General features: G+C 49.8%; 1 protein-coding gene across 2 annotated transcripts in view; it reads right to left on the reverse strand.

Annotated features, from left to right (window-relative positions):
- WDR47 (WD repeat domain 47) overlaps positions 1-26454 on the reverse strand; it is a 114189-nt gene that overhangs the window by 75654 nt on the left and 12081 nt on the right. The window contains exons 2-6 of one of the 2 annotated variants that reach the window (XM_075322049.1): positions 25272-25438; positions 20227-20310; positions 19984-20068; positions 16576-17378; positions 14643-14769 (exon numbers count right to left, since the gene is read on the reverse strand). In XM_075322049.1, the coding sequence (XP_075178164.1) occupies positions 14643-14769; positions 16576-17378; positions 19984-20068; positions 20227-20310; positions 25272-25429 (1257 nt within the window). In that variant the 5' untranslated portion in view covers positions 25430-25438. Of the gene's footprint in view, positions 1-14642; positions 14773-16575; positions 17379-19983; positions 20069-20226; positions 20311-25271; positions 25439-26454 lie in introns of both variants that reach the window. The other variant, XM_075322050.1, reaches the window with a different exon arrangement.

Consider the following 26454-nt stretch of genomic DNA (forward strand, 5'->3'; position numbering starts at 1 on the left):
CCTGTCCCTTGAGGGAATTCAGGGATAGTCCTAGCTGCAGACCGGACTGTAGAAAGGACAGGAGGGTCGGCAAGGAAAAAGGCCAAGAAGCATGGCCGGAAGGGCGACACCAGGACAGGAAAATTCTCCAGGTCCTGTGATAGATTTTTGGCCAAGGAATACTTCCGAGCCCGAGTCATAGTGGAGATGACTTCAGGAGGGATACCAGAAGTCGTCAAGATCCAGGACTCAAGAGCCACGCCGTCAATCTGAGAGCCGCAGAATTCTGGCGGAAAAACGGACATTGTGAGAGAAGGTCTGGGCGGTCCGGGAGATGCCACGGCACCTCTACGGACAGATGGAGCAGGTCAGGGTACCAAGCTCGCCTGGGCCAGTCTGGAGCAATGAGAATGACCCGACGGCCCTCCATTCTGATCTTGCGCAGGACTCTGGGCAAGAGCTAGAGGGGGAAACACGTAAGACAGACGAAACTGGGACCAATCTTGAACCAGCGCGTCTGCTGCAAAGGCCTGAGGATCGTGGGAGCGAGCCACGTAAACCGGAACCTTGTTGTTGTGCCGGGATGCCCTTAGATCCACTTCTGGAGTGCCCCACTTGCGGCAGATGGACCGAAACTCTGCCGGATACAGAGCCCACTCGCCGCTGTCCACGGTTTGACGGCTGAGATAATCTGCCTCCCAGTTTTCCGCGCCTGGGATGTGGACTGCGGATATGGTGGACTTGGAGTCCTCCGTCCACTGCAGGATGCGTTGAACCTCCAACATTGCCAGGCGGCTGCGTGTCCCGCCCTGGTGATTGATGTAGGCAACCGCTATCGCGTTGTCTGACTGGACTCGAATGTGCTTGCCCGCCAACAGGTGGTGAAAGGCTAAGAGAGCTAGAAGCACAGCTCTGATTTCCAGCACATTGATCGAGAGGGCTGATTCGGACTGAGTCCAAGTGCCCTGCGCTCTGTGGTGGAGATAGACTGCTTCCCAGCCGGATAGACTGGCATCCGTGGTGAGGACCACTCAGGACGGGGTCAGGAATAAGCGTCCCTGAGACAGAGAGAGAGGGGCCGAAGCCCCCACTGAAGGGAGCCCCTGGTCTGTGGCGACAGAGCCACTAACCTGTGCAAGGAGTAAGGCCGCTTGTCCCAACAGCGGAGAATGTCCAGCTGCAGAGGACGCAGATGGAACTGGGCAAAGGGAACTGCTGCCATTGACGCCACCATCTGACCCAGCACCTGCATGAGGTGCCTGATGGAATGACGGCGAGGCCTCAGCAAAGAGCGCACCGCCAGAAGGAGGGACTGCTGTTTGACTAAGGGCAGCTTTACAAGTGCCGGCAGAGTCTCGAATAGCATCCCTAGGTACGTGAGCTTCTGGGTCGGAGACAGAGTGGACTTGGGTAGATTGACAAGCCACCCGAATTGGACTAGAGTGGCGAGAGTGAGCGAGACACTCCGCTGACAGTCTGCACTGGATGAAGCCTTGACTAGAAGGTCGTCCAGGTAAGGAATCACTGCCAACCCCTGGAGGTGCAGAACCGCAACCACTGCTGCCATGACCTTGGTGAATGCTCGAGGGGCCGTGGCTAACCCGAAGGGGAGAGCCACGAATTGGAATTGTTCCGTTCCGATTGCAAAACGTAGCCAACGCTGGTGTGAAACTGCAATTGGCACATGCAGATAGGCATCTCTGATGTCGATGGATGCTAGGAAATCTCCTTGGGTCATTGAGGCAATGACTGATCGCAGAGACTCTATGCGAAAAAGCCGCACCTGAACATGCTTGTTGGGAAGCTTGAGATCCAGGATGGGCCGGAAGGAACCGTCCTTTTCGGGGACTAGGAAGAGATTTGAGTAAAAACCTCTGAACCGTTCCCAGGCGGGAACCGGTACAATTACTCCGTTGGCCTGCAAGGATGCCACGGCCTGTGTGAAGGCGGCGGCCTTGGAGCAGGGGGGAGTTGACAGAAAAAAAATCTGTTTGGCGGGCTGGATAGAATTCTATCCTGTAGCCGTGGGAGATGATATCCTGCACCCACTGATCGGAGACGTGTTGAAACCACACGTCGCCAACGTGGGAGAGCCTGCCACCGACCAAGGACATTGCTGGCTCGGCCAGATAGTCAAGAGGAGGCTGCCTTAAGGCCCCGTCACACACAGAGATAAATCTTTGGCAGATCTGTGGTTGCAGTGAAATCATGGACATATTGTTCCATTTGTACACAGCAACAAACCTGGCACTGATTGTCCACAATTTCACTGCAACCACAGATCTGCCAAAGATTTATCTCTGTGTGTGACAGGGCCTTTAGTGGCAGCAGCTCCTGCGGTCTTCTGAGGGCGCGGCTTCGTGCGCCAGTAGGATTTTTGGTCCTTGGCTGAGTTAGAGGACGAGGCCGAGGACTTAGAGGACGACCAGTTGGAGGAACGAAAGGAACGAAACCTCGACGGGTTCCTGCCCTGGACAGGTTTCCTGGTTTTGGGTTGTAGCATGGAAGTACTCTTCCCGCCAGTAGCTTCCTGAATAATTTCATCCAGTTGTTCACCGAAAAGCCTGGGCCCGCAAATGAGAGCCCAGCAAGGTACTTCCTTGAAGAAGCGTCTGCCTTCTACTCTCGAAGCCACAAGATCCTGCGGATAGCGAGAGAATTAGCCGAAGCCACCGCAGTGCGGAGCCTCCAGCATGGCAGACATGGCATAGGGTGAAAAGGCTGAAGCCTGGAAGTTAAGGCAACCATCTCGGGCATAGAGTCCCTGGTGAGGGAATGCATCTCCTCTAGAGAAGCAGAGATGGCTTTGAAAGCCCACACTGCTGCACAAGATGGGGAGAATGAGGCCCCTGCCGCCTCATATACAGATGGCGGTCAGTGGGATCCTTAAGAGAGGTGCCATCAGCCACTGATACAACTGTCCGGGCTGAGAGTCTAGACACCGGAGGGTCTACCTTTGGTGAATGAGCCCACTCCTTGACCACCTCTGGTGGAAACGGAAAACGGTCATCAGAACCACACTTTGGGAAGCATCTGTCAGGACAGGCTCTGGGCTTGGTCACAGTGGCCTGAAAACTGGAGTGGTTAAGGAACACATTCCTTGTTCTCTTAGGCAAGGTATACTGATGCTTTTCTGCCAGAGAGGGGTGCTCCCCTGATACAGGCGGATTGAGGTCCAGTACAAAATTAATGGACGCAATCAAATCACTAGCATCTGCGTCACTTTCGGACAGATCAACGTCCGAGCCCCCCGTAAAGGCATCCTCCTCGTCCTGCGAGTCAGCTCGTGAATCAGAGCCGCGGGACGAGGAAGGAGAGGGGACCCTGCGTCTCCTTTTAGGAGGACGGGGTCTGAGACCAGATGAAGAATCCTCTGTGAGGTCTGCTGAGCGAGCCGTAGCAGCAGAGGCGCCCTGAGAAGGGGGCTGATGCATGCTCAGCAGAGTCCGGGACAGCTGTCCCATGGAGAGAAGGATTCTACCCAAGCCAGGGGTTCAGCCACCGGAGCCGGAGCAGCCGGAGGGACCACTGGGGATGAGCCTCCAGGCTGAGGCACCACCATGTTAGAGCAGGCATCACAATGTGGATATGTGCTCGGTACAGGCAGTACGAGCCTACATGCAATGCATATTAAGTACAGTCTTGCAGCCTTGCTCCTCGTGTGAGACATGCTGCTGAAGTGGGGACTCTGAGCCAGAATGACCCCCAGCAGAGTATATAAGGAGAGTATATAAGTAGAGTATATAAGCAGGTCCACAACCGGAGGTTGTGGCTTGCCAGACCGTTTGACATTGGGACATCTCTGTGCCCTCCAGATCCCACAGCCTGGACCCCCAGATAGATGCTGCAGCCAGCGCCGATCGCTGTGCAGACATGCATAAGAACGCTGATAAAATGGCGCCGGAGCGAGGAGAGGGGGCGGGGCCTACTCTAAGAGCGGGATCCGGAGGGCCAAGGAGATATACAGGGGAGGGAATATTTCCTCAGAGAGGAGTGTCCCTCCCCTGTGCCGAACGGCCGCTGGGCGGAGCCGCACTGTCCCTCTGCATGATTGGCATGCAGGGGCAGTGAAAACGAAACTAGGCCTCAGGCCGGGGCCTAAATTTAACGATGCGGCCGTCGCGCAGGCACCATCGGCGCGGTTCTCAGGTGAAAACCAGAGAACCGGCCGGAAATGTCAGAATAGGTACACAGCACACTCTCCCCAACAATAAAGTACAAGGGACCCCCCGATAATAACGTCTCAGATACTTAGCTTGTGAGACGCAGGGCCAGGTCCCTGAGGGATGAGTGCTCCGTCCGGCAGGATCCTGAAAGGGCTGCGGATGGAGACCGGTCTCCTGCATGGCAGGGAGAACCGTGCTGGCTCCCACTTCAAGCCAGAGCCCGAGGGATGGTGAAGGAGCGCGGCATGTAAGGCTCCAGCCCTGAAATCAACCTTAACAACACCGCCGACACAGTGGGGTGAGACGGGACATGCCGGGAGTCCAGGCTTGGACCCGCTTTTCTTCAAACTGTTTCCAAAAATCAAATTATCAGATGAGAATGCATGTGTGGATGTGTGCCTCCTGAACACAAAGCATTGAACTGGCTATATTTGGTTATCCAGGGGGTGTATATGCTCGGAGGGAGGGGCTACACTTTTTAGTGTAGTACTTTGTGTGTCCTCCGGAGGCAGAAGCTATACACCCATGGTCATGGTCTGGGTCTCCCATAGGAACGATGAAGAAAAGGAAGTTAAAGGGAATCTGTACAGAGTGTCAATGCTCCTAAGATGTCTACATGCATATGCAGGGCAGAAGGAGCTGAATAAATTGATATCTGTGTTATGGATGTCTTATTTCAGAGAAATCCACATTTTTCTTAATATGTAAATGGGCTGTTAAAATCTATGGCCAGACACAGATTTGCATAAGAGTTTACTGTCAGCGCGCATGTTAAATGAAGCGGGCAGTTACCAGTGTGAGACATGTAATGACTGACAGTCCACTCTCCTTGTCACACTGGTAACGCCTCCTTTCATTTATAATATTCTCTAACAGCAGATTCTTAGCGAGAGGCCATAGATCTTATCAGCTCATTTACATATTAAGAAAAATGTGAATTTCTCTAAAATAAAACATCGGACCGCAAATATCAAGACATCATTTTATGCAGTTCCTATAGCCTACATGCTCATATAGATGGCTTAGGACAGTCATGGCGAACCTTTCACAGGCAGAGTGCCCAAACTGTAGCCCTAAACCCGTTTTTTTTTTTCCGAAGTGCCAACCAATCCTATTATGTAAATAGTTGATTTTAACCTTACCTTTGCAGTCTTCTCTTCTCTTCAGCAGGGGGCATCACTCTCATGCTTACCACACATTGAAGCTGAGCCCTTTCCAGACACAGCAGTTGGATTGATCTTTCTGGAAAAAAATTGCAGCATATTAGACAGAGATTTTAGCCTGGAATGCAATCAGATGTCACCCTGTAATCCACATCTACATTTCAAAGTCTGAACATCTTGAAATCCCATAAAGACGTACGAGTTGGTCCCCTCCCCTTTCATTGTGTAGTTCTGTCCCCCTTCCTGGCCACTTCCTGGTAAACATGTCCCCCATCCTGATATATTTCCTACATTCTGGTATATTTGTCCACATGATGGCCCCATCCTGGTAAAAAGAGAATTTTGTTTACTTACCGTAAATTCTTTTTCTTATAGTTCCGTATTGGGAGACCCAGACATTGGGTGTATAGCTTCTGCCTCCGGAGGACACACAAAGTACTACACTAAAAAGTGTAGCTCCTCCCTCCGAGCATATACACCCCCTGGATGACCAAATCTAGCCAGTTTAGTGCAAAAGCTGAAGGAGGACATCCACCCACAAGTAGAGACAGAGCAAAACCCGGAACAACCGGAACCTCTGACTACAACAACAGCCGGTGAAAACACACGGAACAAGAAAACTGCCAACAGGCAACAGGGAGGGTGCTGGGTCTCCCATGTCGGAACTATAAGAAAAAGAATTTACGGTAAGTAAACAAAATTCTCTTTTTCTTCATCGTTCCTTATGGGAGACCCAGACCATGGGACGTCTCAAAGCAGTCCATGGGTGGGAAATAAACCAAACTGAGAAGTAGGCAAAACCTAACTTCACAAATGGGCGACAGCCGCCTGAAGGATGCGTCTGCCCAAGCTCGCATCTGCCGAAGCATGAGCATGCACTTGGTAGTGCTTCGAAAAGGTGTGCAGACTAGACCAAGTGGCAGCCTGACAGACCTGCTGAGCCGTAGCCTGGTGCCTGAAAGCCCAAGAGGCACCGACAGCTCTGGTCGAGTGTGCCTTGATCCCCGGCGGGGGAGGCACCTGAGTACTCTGGTAGGCATCGGATATGGCCGACCTAATCCAACGAGCTAGGGTCGGTTTAGAAGCCGAGAGACCCTTGCGCTGACCTGTGGTCAGCACAAAAAGAGAGGTGCACCGCCTAAGAGCGGCGGTGCGTGACACATAGATCCGGAGCGCCCGCACCAGATCTAAAGTATGCAACGCTTTCTCAAAGCGATGAACAGGGGCCGGACAAAGGGAAGGCAATGAAATGTCCTGGTTAAGGTGGAAAGGAGACACCACTTTAGGAAGAAAGTCCGGAGTCGGACGGAGAACTACCTTGTCTTGGTGAAAAACCAAAAAAGGTGACTCCGAAGAGAGCGCGGCCAAATCAGAGACTCTCCGGAGAGAAGTTATGGCCACCAGAAAGACCACTTTCTGTGAAAGTCGAAACAAAGAAACTTCCCTAAGAGGCTCAAAGGGGGGTTTCTGTAAGGCCGTGAGGACCAGATTAAGGTCCCAGGGATCCAAAGGCCGCCGGTAAGGCGGAATGATGTGAGATGCGCCCTGCATGAAGGTGCGCACCTGAGCCAGTCGGGCAATACGCCGCTGAAAGAACACTGACAGAGCCGAGACCTGTCACTTAAGAGAATTGAGGGATAGTCCTAGCTGCAGACCGGACTGTAGAAAGGACAGGATGGTTGGCAAGGAAAAAGGCCAAGGAGCATGGCCGGAAGAACGACACCGGGACAGGAAAATTCTCCAAGTCCTGTGGTAAATTTTTGCCGAGGAAGACTTCCGAGCCTGAGTCATAGTGACTTCGGGAGGAATGCCGGAAGCCGTCAGGATCCAGGACTCAAGAGCCACGCCGTCAATCTGAGAGCCGCAGAATTCTGGCGGAAAAACGGACCTTGAGAGAGAAGGTCTGGGCGGTCCGGGAGACGCCACGGCACCTCTACGGACAGACGGAGCAGGTCTGGGTACCAAGCTCGCCTGGGCCAGTCTGGGGCGATGAGTATGACCCGACGGCCCTCCATTCTGATCTTGCGCAGGACTCTGGGCAAGAGAGCTAGAGGGGGAAACACGTAAGCCAGACGAAACTGGGACCAATCCTGAACCAGCGCGTCCGCTGCAAAGGCCTGAGGATCGTGGGAGCGAGCCACGTAAACCGGGACCTTGTTGTTGTGCCGGGATGCCATTAGATCCACTTCCGGAGTGCCCCACTTTCGGCAGATCGACCGGAACACTGTCTGATGCAGGGACCACTCGCCGCTGTCCACGGTTTGACGGCTGAGATAATCTGCCTCCCAGTTTTCCACGCCTGGGATATGGACTGTGGATATGGTGGACTTGGAGTCCTCCGTCCACTGCAGGATGCGTTGAACCGCCAACATTGCCAGGCGGCTGCGAGTCCCGCCCTGGTGATTGATGTAGGCAACTGCTGTCGCGTTGTCTGACTGGACTCGAATGTGCTTGCCTGCCAACAGGTGGTGAAAGGCTACGAGAGCTAGGAGCACAGCTCTGATTTCCAGCACATTGATCGAGAGGACTGATTCGGACAGAGTCCAAATGCCCTGTGCTCGGTGGTGGAGAAATACTGCTCCCCAGCCGGAAAGACTGGCATCCGTGGTGCGGATCACCCAGGACGGGGTCAGAAAGGAGCGTCCCTGAGACAGAGAGAGAGGCCGAAGCCACCACTGAAGAGAGCTCCTGGCTTGTGGCGACAGAGCCACCAACCTGTGCAAGGAAGAAATCCGCTTGTCCCAACAGCGGAGAATGTCCAGCTGCAGAGGACGCAGATGGAACTGGGCAAAGGGAACCGCTTCCATTGACGTCACCATCTGACCCAGCACCTGCATAAGGTCGCTGATGGAGTGACGGCGGGGCCTCAACAGAGAGCGCACCGCCAGATGGAGGAACTGCTGTTTGACTAAGGGCAGCTTGACAAGTGCCGGCAGAGTTTCGAATTGCATCCCTAGGTACGTGAGTTTTTGGGTCGGGGTCAGAGTGGACTTGGGCAGATTGACAAGCCACCCGAATTGAACAAGAGTGGAGAGAGTGAGCGAGACACTCCGCTGACAGTCTGCGCTGGATGAAGCCTTGACAAGAAGGTCGTCCAGGTAAGGAATTACTGCCAACCCCTGTAGGTGCAGAACCGCAACCACTGCTGCCATGACCTTGGTGAATACTCGAGGGGCCGTGGCTAACCCGAAGGGGAGAGCCACGAATTGGAAATGTTCCTCTCCGATTGCAAAACGTAGCCAACGCTGGTGTGAAACTGCAATTGGCACATGCAGATAAGCATCTCTGATGTCGATGGATGCCAGGAAATCTCCTTGGGTCATTGAGGCAATGACTGATCGCAGAGACTCCATGCGAAAATGCCGCACCTGAACATGCTTGTTGAGAAGCTTGAGATCCAGGATGGGCCGGAAGGAACCGTCCTTTTTGGGGACTAGGAAGAGATTTGAATAGAAACCTCTGAACCGTTCCCTGGCGGGAACCGGCACAATTACTCCGTTGGCCTGCAAGGATGCCACGGCCTGAGAGAAGGCGGCGGCCTTGGAGCAGGGGGGAGTTGACAGAAAAAATCTGTTTGGCGGGCTGGAAGAGAACTCTATCCTGTAGCCGTGGGAGATGATATCCCGCACCCACTGGTCGGAGACGTGTTGAAACCACACGTCGCCAAAGTGGGAGAGCCTGCCACCGACCAAGGACGTTGCTGGCTCGGCCAGATAGTCAAGAGGAGGCTGCCTTGGTGGCAGCAGCTCCTGCGGACCCTTGTGGACGCGGCTTCTTGCGCCAGGTGGGCTTCTGGTCCTTGGCCGAGTTAGTGGACGAGGCCGAGGGCTTAGAGGATGACCAGTTAGAGGAACGAAAGGAACGAAACCTCGACTGGTTCCTGCCCTGGACAGGTTTCCTGGCTTTAGTCTGTGGCAAGGAAGTACTCTTCCCGCCAGTAGCCTCCTTAATAATTTCATCCAGCTGTTCACCGAACAGCCTGGACCCAGCAAATGGGAGCCCAGCAAGGTACTTCTTTGAGGAAGCATCCGCCTTCCACTCACGAAGCCACAAGATCCTGCGGATAGAGGGGGAATTGGCGGAGGCCACCGCAGTGCGGTGAGAGGCCTCCAGCATGGCAGACATGGCGTAGGCTGAAAAGGCTGAAGCCTGGGAAGTTAAAGCAACCAATTCAGGCATAGAGTCCCTAGTGAGGGTATGCATCTCCTCCAGAGAAGCAGAGATGGCTTTGAGAGCCCACACTGCTGCAAAGGATGGGGAGAACGAGGCCCCTGCCGCCTCATAGACAGACTTGGCCAGGAGGTCAACCTGGCGGTCAATGGGATCCTTGAGTGAGGTGCCATCAGCCACAGATACAACTGTCCGGGCTGAGAGTCTAGACACCGGAGGGTCCACCTTTGGTGAGAGAGCCCACTCCTTGACCACCTCTGGTGGAAAAGGAAAACGGTCATCAGAACCACGCTTAGGAAAGCGTTTGCCAGGACAGGCTCTGGGCTTGGACACAGTGGTCTGAAAACTGGAGTGGTTAAAGAACACACTCCTTGGTCTCTTAGGCAAAGTAAACTGGTGCTTTTCTGCCAGAGAGGGTTGATCCTCTGATACTGGCGGATTGAGGTCCAGAACAGTATTAATGGACGCAATCAAATCACTAACATCTGCATCCCCCTCAGTCAGATCAATGGGGAACATAGAGGTAGCGTCCGAGCCCCCAGTAAAGACATCCTCCTCGTCCTGCGAATCGGCTCGTGAATCGGAGCCGCGGGACGAGGAAGGAGAGGGGTCCCTGCGTTTCCTTTTAGGAGGACGGGGTCTGGGAGCAGATGAAGAATCCTCTGTGAGCTCTGGAGAGTGAGCCGTAGCAGCAGAGGCGCCCTGAGAAGGGGGCTGATGCATGCTCAGCAGAGTCCGGGACAGCTCTCCCATGGAGTCAGCAAAGGCCTGGGAGATAGACTTAGTAAACAATTCTACCCAAGCCGGGGGTTCAGCCACCGGGGCCGGAGCAGCCTGAGGGACCACTGGGGAGACTCCAGGCTGAGGCACCACCATGTTAGAGCAGGCATCACAATGAGGATATGTGCTCGGTTCAGGCAGTACGAGCTTACATGCAGTGCATATTGAGTACAGCCTTGCTCCTAGTGTGAGACATGCTGCTCAGGTGGGGGCTCTGCAGTAAGAACACACTCCTTCAGAATGCCCAGAGAGTGTATAATAAAGTCCACAACCAGAGGTTGTGGCTTACCAGACCGATTTGTGTGCCCTCCGGATCCCACAACTCAGACCCCCAGACAGGTTGCAGAGATGCAGCAGCCAGCGCCGATCAGTGTGAGAACGCTGATAGAATGGCGCCGGAGTGAGGAGGGGGGGGCGGAGCCTAGTCCAAGAGCGGGAACCGGAGGGCCAAGGGGATATACAGGGGAGGGAAACATCTCCTCAGAGAGGAGTGTCCTCCCCTCTGCTGAACGGCCGGTGGGCGGCGCCGCACTGTCCCTCTGCCTGACTGACATGCAGGGGCAGTGAAACCGAAAGTAGGCCGCAGCTGAAGCCGGGGACTAAATTTTACAGTGCGGCCGGCGAGCAGGCACCCTCGGCACGGTTCTCAGGGGAAACCCAGAGAACCGGCCGGAAATGTCACCAAAATAACACACTCTCCCCAACATTAAAAAAATGCAAGGGACCCCCTGACAATAACGTCTCAATACTTAGCTTGAGAGACGCAGGGCCAGGTCCCTGAGGGATGAGTGCTCCGTCCGGTAGGGTCCTGAGAGGGCTGCGGATGGAGACCGGTCTCCTGCAAAGCAGTGAGAACCGTGCTGGCTCCCACTTCAAGCCAGAGCCCGAGGGATGGTGAAGGAGCGCGGCATGTAAAGGCTCCAGCCTTGAAATCAACCTTAACAGCACCGCCGACACAGTGGGGTGAGAAGGGACATGCCGGGGGTCCAGCTTGGACCCGCTTTTCTTCCAATTCTTTAAAATAAAAAATCAGATGAAAATGCATGTGTGATCCTCCTGAACACAAAGCATTGAACTGGCTAGATTTGGTCATCCAGGGGGTGTATATGCTCGGAGGGAGGAGCTACACTTTTTAGTGTAGTACTTTGTGTGTCCTCCGGAGGCAGAAGCTATACACCCATGGTCTGGGTCTCCCATAAGGAACGATGAAGAAATTTACCCTATTCCTGGTAAATGTACCCCATCCTGGCATGTTCCCCCATGCTGGTAAATGACCCCATCCTGGTAAATGTACCTCATCTAGGCATGTTCCCTTATCCTGGTAAATGTCCCCTTTCTTGGTAAATGTACCCCATCCTGATAAATGTTCCCCATCCTGGCATTTTTCCTCATCCTGGCATGTTCATGTACCCCCATCCTGGCATGTTTCCCCCCATGCTTTCATGTTTCCCCCCCATTGGGGTAAATGTATCCCCCCATCCTGGTAAATGTACCCCTTCCTGGCATGTTTCCCTTCCTGCTAAATGTACCCCATCCTGGCATGTTTTCCCCCATCCTTGCAGTCATCTTTCCCCCATCCTTGCATGTTTCCCCCATCCTTGCAGCCATGTTTCCCCCATCTTTGCATGTTTCTCTCCCTCCTTGCACGTTTCCCCCATTTTTGCACGTTTCCCCCATCCTTGCTGCCATGTTTGCCCCGTGCACTACATGTTTTCCCCATGCTCTGTATGCCCCATGCTCCCATGTTTGCCACGTGCTCCCATGTTTGCCCCGTGCTCTGTTTGTATATGCCCCGTGCTCCCAGGTTTGCCCCATGCTCTGTTTGCCCCGTGCTCCCATGTTTGCCCCGTGCTGGCTCTGTTCCCCATGCTCCCCATGTTTGCCCCGTTCTCCCATGTTTGCCCCGTGCTCCCCATGTTTGACCCGTGCTGGCTCTGTCCCCCCACACCTTGGCACAGCTTCACAGAGCTTAAAAATAAAAAAAAACCCTCACCTTCTAGCACACGCTCCTCCGCTGCTGCGTCCTCAGTCACTTCAATTCCCGCGCGGCCACAAGACGCCGGCGCCGCCTACTGGCACTCCTCCGTCTCCTAGGCAACAGGCCTGTGGCCTAGGAGAGGAGGCGTGTCAGAGCGAGGAGAAATGTCTCCTCTGCTAAACATCACTGAGCTGCTGGCGCAATCACACCGGCAGTTCAAAGTGGCCCAGTGTGGCGACAGCGCGCGTGCCAGCACAAAGGGCTCTGCGTGCCCTGTCTGGATGCGTGCCATAGGTTCACCATCACTGGCTTAGGAGAATGTATTCTACTGACAAGTTCTTTTTAAAGCTCTCTCATGCAAAGAAGTAGTATATCCACACAATCCAGAATGCTGCCTTTTTCCCTGGGCCAAAACTCATTTAAAATGGACTGAGGCAACATGAAAACTGTTCTGTGATCAAAAGAAAGAAAATGTGAAATGCTTTATGGAAACCACAGACACCATGTCCTGTGGACTCAAGAAGAGAGGGACCTGTTATCAGCGCACAGTTCCAGGTTTATAGTCCGGAAGAGGCATATTAGGTTTAGAGTCCAGTCAAAGAAGGACGTCTAGCCGCGGGTTCTCATGAATGCAGTTCCAGTTTCATATGTTCATATATATCGTGGGGCTTACAGAGTGTTGCTGTACTCTTGTGTACACTTCTATAAAGGCACTATCAATGATGAGATTTATACAGAGGCTTTATAACAACACATGCTCCCATCCAGACAATGTCACTTTCAGAGAAGACCTTGCATATTTCAGTAAGACAAGGCCAAACCACACTCTGCATCCATCACACCACCACGGCTTTGCAGAAGACTTCTGGTGATACACCGGCCCACCTGCAGTCCGGACCTTTCACCAATAGAAAACATATGGTGCATTATTAAATGAAAAATTCGTCTTCTGACCTCGGACTGTTGAGGAGCTAGAATCCTTAAATCAGACAAGAATGGTGCAACGTTCCTCCCCCAAAACTCCAGCAATCGGTCTCTTCACTTCTCAGAGGTTTACAGACTGTGGTAAAAAGTAGAGAGGGTGCGACACCATGGTACATATGGCCCCCGGGCCCAGCGTTCTGAGGTGCTGCTACCATCAATTTCTAAATAAGCTCATTTTTTTTTAAATAACAGAGAAATCTCTAATGTTCACCTTCTGATGTGTGTCCGGTTGTGAAGAATATATGGCTATACAGTACAGACCAAAAGTTTGGACACACCTTCTCATTCAAAGAGTTTTCTTTATTTGCATGACTCTAAAAATTGTAGATTCACATTGAAGGCATCAAAACTATGAATGAAAACATGTGGAATGAAATATGTAGTAAAAAAAGTGCGAAACAACTGAAAATATGTCTTATATTCTAGGTTTTTCAAAGTAGCCACCTTTTGCTTTTATTACTACTTTGCACACTCTTGGCATTCTCTTGATGAGCTTCAAGAGGTAGTCACCAGGAATGGTTTTCCAACAGTCTTGAAGGAGTTCCAAGAGATACTTAGCACTTGTTGGCCCTTTTGCCTTCACTCTGCGGTCCAGCTCACCCCAAACCATCTCGATTGGGTTCAGGTCTGGTGACTGTGGAGACCAGGTAATCTGGCGTAGCACCCCATCACTCTCCTTCTTAGTCAAATAGCCCTTACACAGCCTGGAGGTGTGTTTGGGGTCATTGTCCTGTTGAAAAATAAATGATGTTCCAACTAAACGCAAACCGGATGGAATAGCACGAAGCTGCAAGATGCTGTGGTAGCCATGCTGGTTCTGTATGCCTTCAATTTTGAATAAATTGCCAACAGTGTCACCTGCAAAGCACCCCCACACCGTCACACCTCCTCCTCCATGCTTCACGGTGGGAACCAGGCATGTAGAGTCCATTCGTTCACCTTTTCTGAGTTGCACAAAGACACGGTGGTTGGAGCCAAATATCTCAAATTTGGACTCATCAGACCAAAGCACAGATTTCCACTGGTCTAATGTCCATTCCTTGTGTTCTTTAGCCCAAACAAGTCTCTTCTGCTTGTTGCCTGTCCTTAGCAGTGGTTTCCCAGCAGCTATTTTACCATGAAAGCCTGCTGCACAACATCTCCTCTTTATAGTTGTTCTAGAGATGAGAAGGGGTGTCCAAACTTTTGGTCTGTACTGTAAGAGATTTCCAACCATTGAATTCTTGTTTTCTTTACATTTAAACAAGATTCCAACTTTTTTTTGGAATTGGGGGTTCACATGAAAAGTAAACTGCGTGTACACTCCTGTTCTCTGCTCGCACACGTGCCATGCCAGAATTTCCTACACCAACTCACTGAATATGCCTTCAGGCCATGGAAAAAGCAATGAAATCATGCGATCACTCAGCAGGGAAACATTACCTCATTCCTCTCTGGTTTTCTTGGCCCCTCGTCCGATGCTGCCGCCTGGAGATCGTTCTCGGGGCTGATGTTTTGGCACAAGGTCTCACTACTGCCTGGAATGTCTTTCTCCTGAGGAGTTTCACTTCTGCTGGAAAATAAGGTGAGTTGCAGTATCCATTACATGTGCTGATGGATATAGCAAATGTGACTTTTCATTGAACGCACAAAATTGCAGACATATTTAAAGGGAAGTTTGGGGGTCTTTTTAAGATGTTATCCTACAAATCACACTACCGGAAAAAATCTGAGAAGGCCATGAGATGCTATTTTAAAATCCGTTTAGCACTGCCACCCCATAAAATACAACTTTCTATCTTTTTTGTTTTCCTTCATGCCTCCCTCAGAAGCTAATAATAGTGTCACAGCGTGTGCCGAGGGGCAGTGTCGGGTGAGATGATGTTTGCTTTCTGCCTAGAACTCCCCAAACCTTCTGCATGCAATCTAGTATTCACCCTTCTCATCTCCACACAAAAGAGAACAACTACAAATAGATTTTTTGAGCACATAATGGTCAACATCCCTCACTAGCAAATGGCCGAAACCATTGGCTACCGTCAAGTGAGCACTGGATCACTGCTTTTGGCACAGCATGAGGATCTGGCAGTCGGGGGAGACACTGAGCACGTGACCGGCAGCGTTCACATTAGCAGGTGGATGTACACACCCCTATATACTAAGTTATGTGTGGGAAGGAAATACCGCTCCACTTGATCATTTGTTATCACATGTAAATGACAAGTTCTTACATTTTCTAGATCTGTACAATACATATAACATTTAGCAATGAGCAAAACACTTCAGATTTTGAAAAATATTTGATCAAAAAGTTCTTTTGAAATTGATCCTCATGGACTTTGCTCCAAACTAATCACTAATCAAAAGGCTGCTTTAGAAAAATAATTTTTTTTCAAAACACTTCAAAATCTCTAAAACATGGCTTCAGGAAACCAGGAACTCCATAAAGAGGAGTGTTTGGTTGAAAATCTCATAGGTTTTGAAGGCCTCAAAAAAAAAAAAAAAAACACCCTCTGAATAAAGATGATACCGTATTTTTCAGATTATAAGGCACACTTCTTCCCAAAAGTTTGGGAGGAAAATTAGGGGTGAGTCTTCTAATCCGAATGTAGCTTACCGGGGGGAGGTAGAGAGGGGTCACAGGAGATGCTGCAGGCTGTGTGGGGGGGCTGCGCTGCTACGGGCTGTGCTGTGCTAGCTGCGGGCGGGGAGGCTGGAGATTCCATTCCGAAAATGCCGGCAGCGCAGACTTCAAATAATGGCGCCCGGAGTTGGAGTGTGAGCAGATGGAGGTCTCAACTCAAGATCTCATCTGCGCACGTGCCGCCTTCGGACCACTGATCTCCCTGCAGTGTACTTAAGGAAAATGGTGCTCGGAGGTGGTGCGCGCGCAGAGGAGATCTCATCTTGTCATTGAGCCCAGAGCTCCAACTGTGCACACGGCAACTCCGGGCGCCATTTCTTTGAAGCTCGCACTGCCGACAGTTTCTGAATGCTCATCCTGCCTCACAGTGCTCGTAGTGAGCATCTGGGACACCCGCTGCTCCGCCTACAGCTTTGCCCTACTCCAGCACTGCCCCTCCTCCTCTGACCCCGCTCTGTCCCCCTCCTCTGACCCCGCTCTGTCCCCCTCCTCTGATAAGACACCACCAGATTATAAGATGAACCCCATATTTTTTATTTTTTTTTCCTCTAAATTTGGGGTGCAACTTATAATCTGATGTGTCTTATAAAACAAAAAGTACAATATATTGTCAGGTTAGGTTTAAAAAATGAAACAGGATGAGAAAAAACTGTAATGTGAATGATTGTTAGCAGAAATGCTGGATGTGAGGGCTCGTGATCCACCAAACTCTCAGCACTTTCATGCGAGTACCTTTCAGAAGACTCTTCGTAGATACTGTGACAGTCCGAGCTCTCCAACATTAAGCTGCGGCTGAGGTTCTGCACCCCGGGGTAATGGAAGTTAGCGAATGAATGAGACATTGGTGAGGTTTTATTTCCAGGCTCAACAGTTCTTTTTTCATGGCCACTCAGCCCACACGTAAGACCATCCAAGGCTGGGTTCAGCGAGCGTGACATGTATGCGTCAGCAGACTGCGGCCGTCTCATAGGAGAGGAAGGGTATGGAGATAGTTTGCTGATGAGAGGGGTGAGAAGGTCTGCGTAGCCAGCTTTAATGGGCTTCATAAGCTTGTCTACGTGAATGTTCAGTGTCTTCTGTTCAAAGGCACAAGAAAACACACTGGGAGGCAAATTCTGAAGCCAGGATAAGAGACTTAAGTCAAGATCGTCACATCCATTACCACAAAGGAGGTCTATTCCTAGTAGGACCTCGCTTTCTGTAATCTCCTCTCCCGTGGCCTTACTCTGGCAGAACTCTACACAACATTCATACAGGAGGCCCTTCATGATGAGCTGGAACAAGCGGTTATTACTGGCTTTGAAGCCTGCCTCACTTAGCTTCCGATCAGCAGGAATAAATTCGGCCACCATGACACAGGCCTCTTCGAAGCAGTGCACCCGAGCGGTGCTGGGATTCCAGTCCTTAAACTCTGCATGGTTTGTGAGCCTCGGCAGTGTGAGCAGAAGGCACAACTTGCTGTAATCCTCCTTAGAGGAGCAGTACTCTTCTAGGGCATGGAGACACTTCACGGCTTCCTGCATTGTGAATTCCAGCTGCAGCAAGACAGGGGAAAAAATAAACAGGTGGTTATTCTGGTTTGTTCCTATCTATTCCCATTTATTAAAGATTTTAACTAACAAGCACACAAGTCATCATATCCCATTAACCCCTGCAATAGGCTTTTGTCTGCTAAAGACATCGTTATAGTTAAGAAATGAGCCCCAGGGAATAAAACCTAAGTAACGCAGCAGACGGGTAACTGGAGGAGGAAACCTGATCACTGGAAACTCTGAACAATCTGTCTGCAATTGTCTGCCCCTGCAGATGTCATTACTATATATTTTATGTAGGTGATCTGGCTGGGGTCAATCAGCAGTCTGTTTTTTTCACATTGCCAAAGGGGCATCCAGGCAAATAAGAACCATAGGCACCAACTGAAATGATTTTCCACTCGTAAAATCATTCTCATTGTTGCTTGTGCTGCACCTGTATTTTCCTGACAGACGACAGGTGAAGGAGAATCTATCAGTAGCATGAACCCTCCTAAGCCGTTCATGTGGGCATGAAGGTCACAGGAAGCTGAATAACATACCTTGATATCTGCGATCTGGTGTCCAGACCTAAAGGCCCCGTCACACTAAGCAACATCGCTAGCAACATCGCTGGTAACGAACAACTTTTGTGACGTTGCTAGCGATGTTGCTGTGTGTGACATCCAGCAACAACCTGGCCCCTGCTGTGAGGTCGTTGGTTGTTGCTGAATGTCCTGGGCCATTTTTTAGTTGTTGCTGTCCTGCTGTGAAGCACAGATCGCTGTGTGTGACAGCGAGACAGCAACAACTAATGTGCAGTGAGCAGGGAGCCAGCTTCTGCTGAGGCTGGTAACCAATGTAAACATCGGGTAACCAAGAAGCCCTGTCCTTGGTTACCCGATATTTACCTTTGATACCAGCCTCCTCCGCTCTCACTGCCTGTGCTGCCGGCTCCTGCTCTGTGCACATGTAGCTGCAGGACACATCAGGTAATTAACCTGATGTGTGCTGCAGCTAGGAGAGCAAGGAGCCAGCACTAAGCAGTGTGCGCTGCTCCCTGCTCTGTGCACATTTAGCTGCAGCACACATCAGGTAATTAACCCGATGTGTGCTGTAACTAGGAGAGCAAGGAGCCAGCGCTAAGCATTGTGCGCTGCTCCCTGCTCTGTGCACATTTAGCTGCAGTACACATCGGGTTAATTAACCTGATGTGTGCTGTAACTAGGAGACTGGGGGCTGGTCACTGGTTGCTGGTGAGCTCACCAGCAACTCGTGTAGCCACGCTCCAGCGATCCCTGCCAGGTCAGGTTGCTGGTGGGATCGCTGGAGCGTCGCAGTGTGACAGCTCACCAGCAACCTCCTAGCAACTTACCAGCGATCCCTATCGTTGTTGGGATCGCTGGTAAGTTGCTTAGTGTGACTGGACCTTAACAGTGCAGGAGAGCGGACACAGTACAGCAGAACAGAACCTTGTCTAATTACAAACATTTGCAGCAGCAATAGACTTCTCATAGTGCAGTCCGTTCTCCGGCAGAGCTGTGCCTGAAGCCTCGCTCACAAGAGCGTATAAATCAGACCAGTGCAATGTGAAAATCTAACCTACAGCAACATTAAAGGAGCTGCAGGAATTTATGGCAAGTTCGGGCTGTGCATTGCATGTGACATCACTCTTCATATATCTTGCCTTTGGGGTAGGGTGGAAAGAAGGAAGACTTTTCTTACAAAGAAAAACATCTAAGCCCAGCTATGTTTTGCAAAACCCACATCAAGTCTGCCAAAAGCATGTAGGAAAACATATTATGGTCTAATGAGGCCAAGATTGAACGTTTTGGCCACAATTCCAAAAGGTATGTATTGTGCAAAGCCAATAATGCACATCATCAAAAGAAAACCATACCCACAGTGATGCATGGTGGAGACAGCATTATGCATTGGGGTGTTTTTTTTTTTGTCAACTAAAACTGGGGCTTTAAAAAGGTGGAGGAAATTATGAACAGTTCCAAATATCAGTCAATTTTACTTCAATATCCTCAAGCCTCTGATAAAAAGCTGAAGATGAAGAGGAATGTCCCCTTTCAGCACAACAACGAACCTAAGTACATCTCCAAATTAACAAAACAATGGATTTGCCAGAGGAGGATCAAACTTTTGGATTGTCTCAGCTAGAACCCAGACATGAATCCAATTGAAATTCTGTGGGTGACTTTAAGTGGGTGTTGTACACAGGATTTAGAGTCACTGCAAGGAAGAGTGGGCAAAGACTGCCAATTCTACATGACTCCTACCCAAAAAATATTCATGTGCAGCCACATCGCACAGGACTGTCTTTATACATGGAGGATGGCTGTATCAATACAGAATGTTATCAGATGACAGTATACACAAGGCAGAGAATGCAATATAATAGAATATAAAAAAGGACCCTCATATCCTGGCTAAATTAGCACAAGTATTTTATTCATCAGCTTCTGAAAAAAACAGAGGTATGAAAAAGTTTCCAATTTTTTTTGCATAATGAATTAGTTGGCACAACAAGGCTAAAGGCAGAAGATGAAGAGACGGAAGAACGCGTTTCCCAAGGGCGGCTCTAGGAGAACCCCCCATTGTGAGCTCATTTCTATCTTACATGCTGCGGCTCCTCTTCTGCTGACATTGCATTGTTCACACACAGCGCTTCCAAAAACTTCTGCTTCAGAATTATGTACCGAAACCTGAGGAGATGAAAATAGCCCTATGTGTATCCAGGAAAATGCAGAAACGGATAATGTGTACATTACACACATAAATAGTGATACACAACACATACAATCATGGCATGCTGCACAGCGACACGTCTGCACACTGACAATTACCCTTCTATTCATTTTACCTTTTTCTGTCAAATTTGTCCATGCACTCAAGCGGCTGGATAAACTGCAGGACCTCATCCCATTGACCGTCCAGTATCAATTGTCTGTGGGTTATGAAAGGACAGAAGATTGGCAGAGAATGTCACATTACATTATCAGCATTAAGGCTGGGGCTACACGGAGACTTTGGCTGCGACACAGGACCACACAATGCATGGCAGCACGCTGCAGGTGAATGGCGTCATATTATGAGATGCAAGGTACTGTGAATATGACAAACTGGCTCTGACTTTTTGCTACTTGATTGTCGCAGTAGCCTACAGGCCACAGCACGGCCCCATATGCTCAAAATGAGAATATAGTGATTTTTGGTTCAGAAACTTGGTGAAAGTCACCATATAGCCCAAGCCTTAAAGGAGGTCTATTCATATAAACCAAGTACATAGCCTTGTAGGGGATCGAGGTCCTATAAAACATTGCACCTTTTCTGAATGCTGCCTCTGCGCTACAGAAACTGAAGCTTCAGGCCAGGGCCACACGGGGCACTACTGCAATGCTCGCACGACACTCGGCTCACGCAGGCAGCACAGCAAGAGCCGAGTGTCATGCCAGTATCCCTGCAACTGCGGTCTGACTGTGCGTGCGGACCCCAGCTGCGGGGGACGGGCCAGCGCTGAGGGGGGGCAGGCCGGCATGGAGGAGGGGAGGGAGGGATTTATCTTCTTCTCTCCTCCGTAGCTGGTTCGCTCTGCACGCATGGTACACCGGTGTACCGCGAGTGCAGTGCGATTTTTCTCTCGCCCCATTCACTTGAATGGGTGAGAGAAAAGAGTCTCGCATTACAGTCACAGCATGCTGCGATTGTTTTTTCAGTCCGATAAGGGCTGAGAAAATAGTCAATCACTCATGTGCGCTGATACACAGCCTAGAATTGGTCCAAGTGGAATGCGGTGTTTTATCACACTCCAGTCGCACCGATTTTCTCGCCGTGTGGTTTAGGCCTTAATCAAATATACTAATTAGGATGCCTGGTGCACCCTGGGTGTGGCTAAGAGGCTCAATGCACCGTCCCCCACCTCCATCACTATTATCTGACTGGTATGCCTGAAGTGAGAACGGTCTGCAGAGAAAATCCAGGCAAGCCAGCACTGTCAATCATTAGTAAACATGGCACAGAAACAAAAAAAATAGTGGGTGTAACCATGCACTGAGCCTTTCGCCACACCCAGGGTGCACTGAGCATCCTAAATAGCATATTAAGGTAAAGAATAAGATCAGTAAAATGGAGGCAGCTATTAAGACACTAAGAGCTCATGCAGACAAGCATGTAGAATCAAACGTGTGCTAACTAATTTTTGATCAGACGCAAACTGACCCGTTATTGAAGAAGGCTGCTCAGATGAATGATTTCCCTCTTCGTTCTAAAGTCTATAAGAAAAAAATTCCCGCATGCACTACTCTCTTCCAAGTCTCAGATGAGAGCCGTCCATTGAAGTCTATGTGTGCATAAAAAAAACTAAAAAAAAAAAACAAACACAGAACCCAGACAACATCCATGTGGCATCCATTTTTTACAGATACATTTCTATCACAAACCTAGAAAACGGTGTTTGATCATTGACATTTTGTAATGTAGATGTATGAAAGCGGCGCACACAAGGAGGAAATTATAGCTGAAAACCGTCTGAGTTTTCTGACTGAATCTTGGACGATTTTTCATGCGCTCGTCTGCAGCCTGCCTAAGGCTACGTGCGCACGTTGCGTTCTATTACGCAGCGTAAATAGTCACTGCATGTGCGTCTCAGAACGCAGCCGAAAAGCTGCGTTCTGAGACGCATTCGGCAGAACGCAATGTGCGCACATTCCTGCAGAATTCATGTGTTCTGGATGCTTGCTCTGCCATGGGAAAAGCATCCAGAGAGCACATTTTTGACAGTGCGGTCCCACTCGGCTCTGCAGCATCCCCAAAGACTTGCAGCAGAGCCGACTGGGACCAGAATGTCAAAAAGAGCACATGGCTGGCTGCGGGAGACAGCCGCGCGATCAGAATGAACTCTGGTGAACTTCGCCCGACTTCATTGTGATCGCGGCTCTGTCCGTGTGCCGCGGCTTGATTTGATGAGTCCTTCACCTGTGACCGCAAATCTGAGTGACTGCAGTGAGCCACATGATCACCTGAGAGACGTCCCCGCACACATCCCGACATCACCGCACACATCCCGACATCACCGCACACATCCCGACATCACCGCACACATCCCGACATCACCGCACACATCCCGACATCACCGCACACATCCCGACATCACCGCACACATCCCGACATCACCGCACACATCCCGACATCACCGCACACATCCCGACATCACCTCCAACATCCCCGCACACATCCTGCCATTACCTCCGACATCCCCGCACACATCCTGGCATTACCGCCTACATCCCCGCACACATCCTGACATTACCGCCTACATCCCCGCACACAGTCCGACACTACAGCCCTCATCATCACCGCACACACAGGCATTACCTCAGTGACGTTCCCGCTGACAGCGCGGCTCACTTCAGTTTCTGCGTGGAGCAGACAGGAGCGGCGGTGTTCTACTGCCACTCCTGTCAGCTTCATGTAGCAGAGCTGGATGTGTCGTGGGACCTCGTGGATTACGCCGGACTTGGAGGTGTGTTTGGGGATTTTAATTAAGTGGCAAAAGAGGGTGGTTTTTGTCTTTTATTTCAAATAAAGGATTTTTTGGGTGTATGTGTTTATTTACTTTAACCAGGTTAATCATTGGGGTGTCTCATAGACGCCTGCAACGATTAACTAGGACTTAGTGGCAGCTATGGGCTGCCATTAACTCCTTATTACCCAGATTGCCACTGCACCAGGGCAGTTCTGGATGAGCCGGGTACAGTCCCGGGACTGTCGCATCTAATCCATGCGGCAATTCCGGGCGGCTGCTGGCTGATATTTTTAGGCTGGGGGCGCCCCATAACGTGGGGCTCCCCATCCTGAGAATACCTTCAGCCGTGTGGCTTTACCCTGGCTGGTATCAAAATTGGGGGGGAAAGCACCCCGTTTTTTTTTAATTATTTATTTATTTTACTGCACTACATAGACCCGCCCACCGGCGGCTGTGATTGGCTGCAGTGAGACAGCTGTTACTCATCATGGGGGCGTGTCTGACTGCAACCAATCATAGGCGGCGGTGGGCAGGGAATACGAGATTGAATAATGGGCGGCCGGCATTTTCAAAAGCAGGAGAAGCCGCCGGAGCAGTGTGAACGCCGTGCAGCTGATCGGTGAGTATGAGAGAGGGGGGAGAGGGATAGACCGACAGAGAGAGAGACCGACATACAACCAATACGCACAAAAGAAGTGACGTCACTTCTTAGAACGCATGCTTTCGGCAGCAGCCGAAGCGCTGCGTTCTTATACGCCACGTGCGTACGGCTCCTGCATAATCTTCATAGATTATGCTGGGGACGCAGGACGCATGCAGTTATGCTGCGGTGCAGATCGCAGCGTAACTGCATGTAAATACGCAACGTGCGCACAGAGCCTTAAGGTGCGAATTATATAGGGTCCATATCCCCTAGAGGTCTATCTGTGCAAGCTATATTGTCACTTTGGGCTGGCAGGCTCCCTTTTAGGCATAGACACAGCACATCATGGTCTACTGTAACTGATATATTTTGTATGTAACCCCTTCTCATTCACAGCATCATGGAGGAATCAGCGGGGCTCTATAAATAATAATAAGTTCCAGTAATATGGCAGCGAGCCGCACTAACATGCAGCTTTATTATTACAAGCAGATTTCAAGCTGATCATTAATACCTGGAAAGTGATCAGCCATCTAGCAGTATTCTGCACAGCATTATCAATGAGGCTCAGCTATAAATGTCTGCAGGGTGTATATCCCAAAAGCAACCACATCTTTATGGGTAAAGAGGTTACATTAATACTTATCTGCATCATAATCCCAATCTCACCAGGATCTTAAATAAAACATCTTGCAAACCACAATTTACCAGAAGTCTAATATTGTAAAGCAGGTTAGTGCTGGTCTAAAAGGGTCAGTCCAGCACCTAAAATGTAAATCTCTATCCTTACATCCTAATTACTTTTGTAATTTGCTTTATCACACCTTACCCTAAATTTTTCCCCTATCTAGCTAATACCTAAAGGGTGTTTTTTTGCACTTCCTGTAACATTTCATTTGAGAGGAGTCTAAAACGTCACAGCACAGGAGGCTGGAGCTGCACTCACTCCCCGCAGCGTCCATCACCCCTCCTGGAACCAGGATGTCATTAGTCGCAGCGTTACAGCTACTTACTACTTTCTCGCATTGCCGCCCAATGAGGATGTCATGAATCCTGGGTGATGGAGGCTATGGGAGAGGAGAGTGCAGCGCTGGCTCTCTGCTTGTACTTCCACCACTGCCGTAGCTTCTGTGAAAGATGTCGTCAGAGTGCAGACACAGTAGCAGTGAGTGAGTGGCATTGAAAAGACTGATCTAATGTGTATAGGGGACTCTCTAGGAAAGATCAAACACTTTAAACAACTAGTTCTTTTGTTCCCAGGTGAGATCTTATGACATTCTCCCCATTGAAAACACATTAACGCTCATTCTACCATGTGTCTGTCTAAAAAAAGAAAACCATTAAACACTTCTGAACAAAGGCCAGAAGAAGTGCAAAGTGACTGCACCTGCCCCATTACAGTGAATGGTTCTGTTTGAATCCTGCTCTTTCAATTAAATGAACATTGTGCTGCAGTGCACCGGACAAATGTGAACTAGGCCTTATATTTTTTTTTTACATTTTTTTTATTTAATGCTTTTTTATTTTAACTTTTTTTTATGTGACAAAATTCTTAAAATATACCTGCCCCTTTTCTCTGGGGATGTGTTGAAGGCCACATGGTGGGTAGAGGATATAAAATACAATGTAAAATAAAGCGGTGAACGACACTTGTGTAATAATGATGAGATCCCCATAACATTATATTGTGTAGCTGCTGATATATAAGGCGATTCTGTAGCCTTTGCATACTGCGACATACCTAAGGAAAAGCATGTCATCCGAATACAGGCCATTTATCACCCCGCTCTCCTTCTCCAGGGCCAACATGCTGATGTGCAGCTTCTTGGCATTGAGGAAGTCTAAAATCAGCTTTGTAATCTCTACCTCTTTAACATTCACAGTTTCTTCAGCCGTCATGGTGATGGTCTGAAAGGAAGGAGGAAAAAAAAGAAATAATCAATAATGTAAGGGAATATAGGTGTCTGCATTACACAAGAAACAGATTTTCTCTGGTGAAGCTGCATTCACAATTATGTATGGCATGGAAATCCTGCACATAGAGGAGCGGACTCCTCTTTATCCATCTTTTATTCCATCTGCCATCTAGTGTAAAAAGCCCAGAAATACAGAGGTCCAGTGTTACAGCGGCAGAGAAAAGCACAGCATGCGCTGACATTGTTTCCGGCTGAACCCCTGCCATCAAGGCCAGGCCGGCCGATCCTGCATTCTTACATTAGCTCATGTGGGGCACAGAGTGCAGAGCCGATGTGTAAAATTAATCTATTATTAATGTTTATGAAAGGGAAAAGGAAAGAGAAAACACATGATCCGCCTTAAACCTTGTCCATTACATGGATAAAGTCGGCAATATGTCCAATGTGACGGCGCTTGTTTATAGAGATCAGGCACGCCAGCCACGATGTATAGCCGGAGCTGGGAGCCGTGTACACCCTGACATCACCCTGATGTCACCCTACACCTGGGTGTGAGCACGGAGAGGACGCCCGCAGGGCACATACAGGACGCATCACAGCCGTGCACTGACAGATAACTCATCACCGGCAGACAACAGATTTTTATTTTTTAATCCTGCACCAGTCTCTTCTGTATTTCAGAGAAACCTCACCTATTTGAGTCTATGGGTGCACAAAAAAACACAAAGATCCCATATGGATCAACAATACAACATCCGATTTTTGCAGATACATTGCCATTCTTAACATAAACTGTACAGTATTTGGTCTTGTAAATTTTATTCCCTGCTGATGTATTCAAACATATGCCCTAATGATGAAAACGTGGACCATTTTTTTGTATGTTTGTGTGAATATGGCCTCAGTTAAGCCTGGGTTGTGACTAATGGGTACAGCAGTATTAGAAATCCAGACGTCCTTTATGTGGGGTATTCGCACTGAAAATGCCCCAAGCTGGCAGAGCTACAA

The sequence above is a fragment of the Anomaloglossus baeobatrachus genome, chromosome 8 (assembly GCF_048569485.1).
Source record: "Anomaloglossus baeobatrachus isolate aAnoBae1 chromosome 8, aAnoBae1.hap1, whole genome shotgun sequence".
Lineage (NCBI taxonomy): Eukaryota > Metazoa > Chordata > Amphibia > Anura > Aromobatidae > Anomaloglossus > Anomaloglossus baeobatrachus.